This window comes from Drosophila kikkawai, chromosome 3L (assembly GCF_030179895.1).
Source record: "Drosophila kikkawai strain 14028-0561.14 chromosome 3L, DkikHiC1v2, whole genome shotgun sequence".
In the NCBI taxonomy this organism is placed as follows: domain Eukaryota; kingdom Metazoa; phylum Arthropoda; class Insecta; order Diptera; family Drosophilidae; genus Drosophila; species Drosophila kikkawai.
In genome coordinates this window covers 18,416,848-18,423,740 of record NC_091730.1, presented here as the reverse complement: position 1 = coordinate 18,423,740, position 6,893 = coordinate 18,416,848, and the positions used below count along the sequence as shown (strand labels likewise).

At 43.2% G+C, this 6,893-nt stretch overlaps 1 protein-coding gene across 1 annotated transcript; it reads left to right on the top strand.

Annotated features, from left to right (window-relative positions):
• The first annotated feature begins 241 nt into the window (after nucleotides 1-241).
• On the top strand, nucleotides 242-2,152 carry LOC108070381 (P protein). Its single transcript, XM_017160831.1, has one exon. It carries the CDS (start codon nucleotides 242-244, stop codon nucleotides 2,150-2,152), a length of 1,911 nt encoding a protein of 636 aa, XP_017016320.1.
• The last annotated feature ends 4,741 nt before the right edge of the window (nucleotides 2,153-6,893 follow it).

The window sequence follows — 6,893 nt, the reverse complement described above, 5'->3', positions numbered from 1 at the left end:
TTTATTTAATACACCAGCCATTCAAGCACGACAAAGACTTCTAATGAATGTTTTAAATGATTTTTTTGCAAATACAAATCAAAATTTATTACCCCAAATTTCGCTGCCATGGCCATTGTGCAGTTTTGCCGGAAGATTAAGGATCGGTGGCATATATAGAGGAGCAGAAATAGAAATTATTGATTCTGATGCGGACTTAAGACCAGTTCCGAGGTGGAGATTCGTTCTTAACCACTTAAAGATGGTCCTCCTGCTGCTGATATGGGCCTTCTTCGCAGTCGTCTTGATCGTTTGGCCCCCCAGACAGTCCGAAATCTCTGTGGTGACAGTGCTGCCCAATGAGATCCTGGATCTGCACCTGGAGCCGCCGAACGATGCCGTCAGGGTTATTCTGCAAGGACCCATTTATCCGGAACTGCATAATGCTGAGGATGTGCCTATGGTTGGTGTGCGTGTGGAGTGGCGGGACTTGGGCATGAACCAGACCATCCACCGCACGGCCATGTGGAATGTGTATCTGCTGAAGGAGCCGGACGGCTATGACGAGACCGCCAAGCTCTTTCATATCGACAACAGAGAGCGGAGTGGACTCGAGGCGGTGGTATCGCTGGAGGGCAAGTGCGATACCCCGGTACCCCTGGCCATGATAATCTATACCAGTCCCATTGGGCCCAACATCACACTTATCTTTGCCGGACTCTTGGTCGTGGGCTTTTACATCCTAATCTTCTTCGAGCTAACGGATCACACGTTCGCAGCCATTCTGATGGCAAACACCGGCCTTGCGATGTTAACGGTTTTAGGAAACCGACCGACTCTGGAAACGATAATCTCGTGGGTGGACATCGAGACCCTGATGCTGCTGATCGGCATGATGATAATTGTGGGCATAACGTCAGAGACCGGGCTCTTCGACTGGCTGGCCATCCTCTCCTACCGCATCTCGAAGGGCTATGCTTGGCCACTGGTCTTCTTTCTGGCCTTAATGACGGCCGTTATGTCCAGTGTCCTCGACAATGTGACGATGCTGCTCCTGATGGCCCCCATTGCGATCCGACTGTGCGAGGCGGTCAAAGTTCAGACGCCGCTGGTCTTGCTCGTGGTGGTCATGTACTCAAATTTCGGGGGAGCTTTGACCCCGGTCGGTGATCCGCCAAACGTGATTATATCCACCAACAAGGATGTTGTGAAGGCCGGCATAAGCTTCCCTGTCTTCGTAATGCACATGTTGCCCGGTGTGGTGGTCTCGCTGTTAATGGCCACTCTCGTCGTCTATCTGACCATGCGTAAGAAGATGTTTGTCCTGAGTAAGGAGCAGATTAGGGCTTCGACCAAGCGGGAGTCGATGCGGCCCCGGCTAACCGAACAGGTGGCGGCACGAGCGACTTTGATACAGGATAGACATCCAAGGAAGCCGTGCATCAAGCCAGCGGACAATTACTTTGAGACGCTTGCGTACCTGCAAACCTACTTCGGCATCCAAGACAAACCGCTGCTGGTGAAGTGCCTGATTGCGATGACCCTAGTCGTGGCCGGCTTCCTGATGCACCCTCTGCCCTTCATGTCGGGCGGTTCGCTCGGCTGGGTGTCCATCCTGGGCGCCTTCCTGCTGATTATCCTGGCCAGGCTGGAGAACGTAAAGGCGGCGCTTATGCACGTCGAGTGGGCGGCCCTGATCTTTCTATCCGCCCTATTCGTGCTCGTTGAGGAGGTGGATAGGCTGGGCTTAATCCACTGGCTGAGTGAACAGACGGTAGCATTAATTGGTAGCGCGGACCAGCGCTATCAGACGATGGTGGCCATTCTCCTGATCCTCTGGATATCGGGCATTCTGGCAGCCATTGTGGGTAATGTGCCGGTGACCACAATGATGCTCAAGCTGATCCTCAGATTGGTGAATAGCGACAAAATCAGTGTCCCTCTATCACCGCTCGTCTGGGCATTGTCCTTCGGAGCCTGCTACGGCGCCAATGGAACCCTTTTCGGTTCCACCGCCAACATAGTCGGGGCAGCCGTGGCCAAGCAATATGGCTACCATATCACCTTCCTGCAGTTCTTCCGGTACGGCTTCCCCATGACGATCGTCAGTCTTTTGCTCATCTCGGCCTATCTGCTGATCGCACACACGGTCTTCACCTGGCACGATACATAAGATGGTTCCTGAATTTCCAGTGGAGCTGTAACGGAAACGAAGTCTTTGGTGTAGAAGCCATAAACATCGATATTTCTATAGACACTCCTACCTTGGATTAGCTCGGCTAAAGAGGAGAGGTTCGTGTGTGTATCAGGCACGTTGAAAGGTGTATGTCATGACTTCCAAAAGATTAAGGTTAAGTTAATTAAATTAAATGTTGGAAAAAAAATTAAATTAAAGTTGACATTGCTATTATAATATGTATATACATAATTACATTTTTATGATATTTTAGTGTAGCTTGGATTTAAGTTAAAAATATGACAAATACATGTGACATTTTCTGATAGATTAGTCCTTTATAGAGTCAGGGTCACACTTGATCAATTGAGAATACGAAACAGTTTGTCTTGTTTACCTCTTCGGTTCCATTTCTTCTTCAATTTAATGGTTTTTGGCCCACTGTAATAATTTTATATAGCATACTTTGGTGTGCTGCGACCCCCAACAACTCCAGCGGCACTGACAATGCGTAGCTCGGCTAAATTCTTCCACTTAATCGCGCAATAATAGCTCAAGGGTGTTAAATATGCATAAACAGCGCCAACAAAACCAACAACTGCGATTACAACTGACTAGATCTCTCTGTGTGCAGCTGCAACAACTTAACCACATCTGGTCCCAGGGTCCTTGTGGCTATGTATTCGTATTATCCCACCCGGATACGAGCCGGAAGAAGCCCGCTACTCGGAGGGTTTTTAAATGTTGCAAAATAATCGGTAGCAATTACATTCGCTTAAAAAGTTAATTAACGAATTTAAATAAAATGCTACAGTCATGCACAAGGCGAGCGGGAGGGTGTGAGTTCCAATCTAGCTTATTAAAGCCAAAGCAACAACGTTGTACATTTGAATTCTTCCACAGTCGCAGGCAGCAATCAAAGAAATTCTTGGGAAAACGCGAATAACGATTTCGCCACGAGGGAAAAACAAGGCCGGGCCAAAACAACAAACACATGCAATCCGCCAATAAATCAACTAATTAAATATTCCAATTCGGAGCTGAAGTATTTGATTTTTGCAAATTTAAACAATACACCAACATACATACACAACGAGGGAGCACAACCCTTGTTTGCTGTTTTGCATTTTGACTCTGATTTGATGTTGATGTCGCGACTTGAATCAACATCAGAAACAGCAACAGCAACAGCAACAGATATGTATTGGGGAAACACGCGACGATACGAAAAATGACTGAAATAATATTAAATGAAATGAAATAAAATAAAGCGAAATTTCTGATTGCGTTGGCATTTTTGGCTTTGCGAGGTTTGATTTGCTCGCCATGGCAAACATGAAAGTGGCTTTGCATGTAAGCCGCACACCGAACAATGCCACCAACAAAATCCTTACATAAAAAGTATTCAGCCAAAGGCAGCTGGCTGTATGTGGCAACAATGGAGCAACAGGGCTAAAAGCACTGGAAACGTAACACTAATTACCGTAATTGCGCTGGGCGTGTAGGAACACTTGATGAAGGCGACGAGGACAAAACTTTAACTTGGCCTCTGGCCTCGAACCTCTAACCTCTAACCTAACTTGGCCACAACTCGGAGTCCGGATCAGTGCTGAAGGCGTGATTACAGTTGGCGTTGAAAGTTGGAAAATAAATCCGGGATTTACTCTTTAGAGATTTATCTTTGATATACCAACTTCTGAGGTCAATCTTTACTAGAGTTTGCAATAATTTATTTATTTCTTGTTAAACGTACTTTAAACTTTGTGCAAAAAAATTTAAAATATTGAATTTAAAATAGTTAAAGCTATGTAGCTTTAATCCTCCAGCCTTTGTATAAAATATAATCTTTAAATATTTCTTAAAACTTTATAATGAAAAGTATTTGTAATCAAAAATCACTCTCTTAAAAATTATAAAAAACATTCTTACGGCTTCAATAGCTAAACTAAATACATGTAACTCTTAAAAGAGTTATAGCATATATATCTGTGATTAAGATATACTTTCCTGATCACGATGCCAGCTCTATTTATCAGAATATAAAACTCGTTACCCGGTTATGCGAACGCGTCACGTTGGCATCGCGTGCGCCGGGCAACGTGTGTCGAGCGATATAACGTATACGCCAAGGCGGCCAAAAGTGTAGAAATGAAACATTAAATTACATTGGATTCTCCGCGTGTTTCTTCTCCGCTTTACCCCTTCTCTCTGTCTCCGCTAGATTCTCGTTGGCCATTGTCTCTGGGGCAGGTGTGGCCCACACGTAGATCGCGCACGTAGCTGAAATTTTAAGCACTCCGCAGGATTGGAAGGACGCAGAGAGACAGGGAGAGAGGGAAGCCACAACGGATAGTCAGACAGACCGCCGGCGGTTTCGTTTTGAAGTGGCCTTTAATAGTTGGCTGTCTGCAGCTGCCGCAGCCGGGAAAAGCGGAATAGCGAAAAACTCAAAAACTGGCTGCGGCATGCATATACGAATGTGGCGTGTTGGCAAGCCAGAATTCTGTTTAATAAAACGGTGAGGAAAACAGAACTGGTACTCGTACTCATACGCAAATGGCATTGCAACAAACACGAACTGAAAGTGTAATTATGCAGATGTTTGAGGATCAACCACAACTATGATTTATGTATGTATGTCTGCTGGCACACAAAACGAACCCAAACGTCGGCCCTAATTACATCTGCAACGATGGCGCCTCTGAAGAATGCATAGAATTAACCTCTCTCACACACGAAATTCGAAATCCCTGAGCCAAATCGCCTTTCACCTGAGCAGGACGAAGGACCGAGGACCGAGGACAATCATGAATTAAATCAAAGGCAACGGACTTAAGGACACAAAAGTAATTAACTCGGCCTCGTATGAATGCCCAGAGCCATCATCAATTTTCCAACTTGTCACTCGCCGCCGGGAGCTGGTGTTAATTCTCGTCTAATTTGTGATTCACCTGTCCTCCACACACCCACACGACCACATCGGCAATTAAAAATCCTTTAGTCCAACATAAAAATGCCATTAAATCTGTCGGTGATTATCCTTGTTTTGTGGGCATGCCCGGAATTGTTTGTTTGCCAGGAGATGAGCATGCATAGGATTAGTGAAGGGACACAAGATGAATTTGATGAAATTAGATATCGAAAAGCAAGGTATTAGTGAATTACAAGTAGATTATTGTTAAGAAGATATATATTTTATTTGGGAGCACATCTCAAGTAACTAATCTCATTTACAAATTAAATTTAAGTCTTTTAAATACCTTATCCCCTCTTTATGTGGCTTTCCTGTTGCACTCTTTTCTCTCAGCCTCATTTTTGGAATTTCTACGATACCATTAAGCCTCTTAGGTCAACAAAAACTAACTGTTTCTTTATATCGCTTCAACTAATCTCCTGCAATTACAATAAATATGTATTTACCTTGAAAGTCGGAGTCTACCGCAATCCCATCACGATGCCATCTTTAGTGGCGCACCGAAATATCCTCTGGTCACGCACTTCCATGTCCTGGAACAGTAGTTTTCCGGACTAATACACAGACCCTAGAGCTGCTGGAGTAGGGGTTGTCATGACCATATCTCAGCCGAGTTGTCCTTGGGGTTATTGTTATTTTGATAGTCCCATTGCATTTTTTACATAGCTCTCTGAGGCTGGCTGTACATTGTTTACTGATGGTCATAATGATTACTTATTTCGAGGATTACTTCCTCGCTTGGTCCCTCCTACCGCCTCCTTTTATTGGCATTGTTAATATTTGCTTTGTTGGCATCCTTGGTTTATTTGCTCAGGATTTGCAAGAATACCAGAGTATGCTCTTTCTGCCCGTACATATACATATATATAAATACACGCTCATTTAGTTTTATTGCGTATTTTGGATTGTGGCATTCGGGATATTTTGCTGGTTGCTTTAGTATTTTAAAGAGGCCCCGCAAAAAATGCCAGCTATTTTGTTAGCTTTTATTTACTTGAGGTTTGACTACGCAAAAAGGAGGCAATTATAATTTTAGGGCTTTGTGCGGAAATTCTTGAGTGTTTCTCGGGAAATATTTTGAACAAGGCAAAGTACAAAGTGATTTAGGGAATGTAAGAACCTGCAAAGTATTGCTCTAAAAAGCTAAAAACTGTAAAATAGTTTAAGCAGTAGAAGGAGAATATTTCAAAAATAAAAAAAAATGCAGATAAATAACTAAAACTAAGCTACAAATTTTTAATTTTATTTGTTATACATTTCGTAAATTCTTTTGCGTTTAAAGTTGACAATTGTGAAATTCATAACTCAATTATGCTCATCATTTATTCCCATTTAAATCCCTCATAAGAAAAACCAAAGATTTTTGTGCATACAATATTTCAAAATTCACAAAATTGTTTTTTTCACACTTGATTAATGAGGTGAATAAGTCATAATGAATAGCAAACAGGCCAAAACCAGAAAGAGCCGCCCGAAAAAAGTGTCTCAAAGGCCATCAGAGAATATTCATAAATCACAAAGACATTCATTAATTCGCCAGTTGACAATTGGTCAATGCTTGCGATTTAAAATGCATTAAGAATACAGAGAAAACCAAAATTATGCTGGAAAAAATGAAAGGGAAGGCAAAAAGAGCAGCACTCAACTGCCTGTCCCGGCCACAGAAATGATTAATGACAAATTATTTTATGAGGGCAAGGAAAACCATGGGACCGAGGCAGGTTGAGTACATAGCATTAAATGTATTTAAATTATTATTACACA

Excerpts from the sequence above, each read along its gene's own strand:
- LOC108070381 (XM_017160831.1), top strand. The coding sequence starts at position 242 with ATGGTCCTCCTGCTGCTGATATGGGCCTTCTTCGCAGTCGTCTTGATC.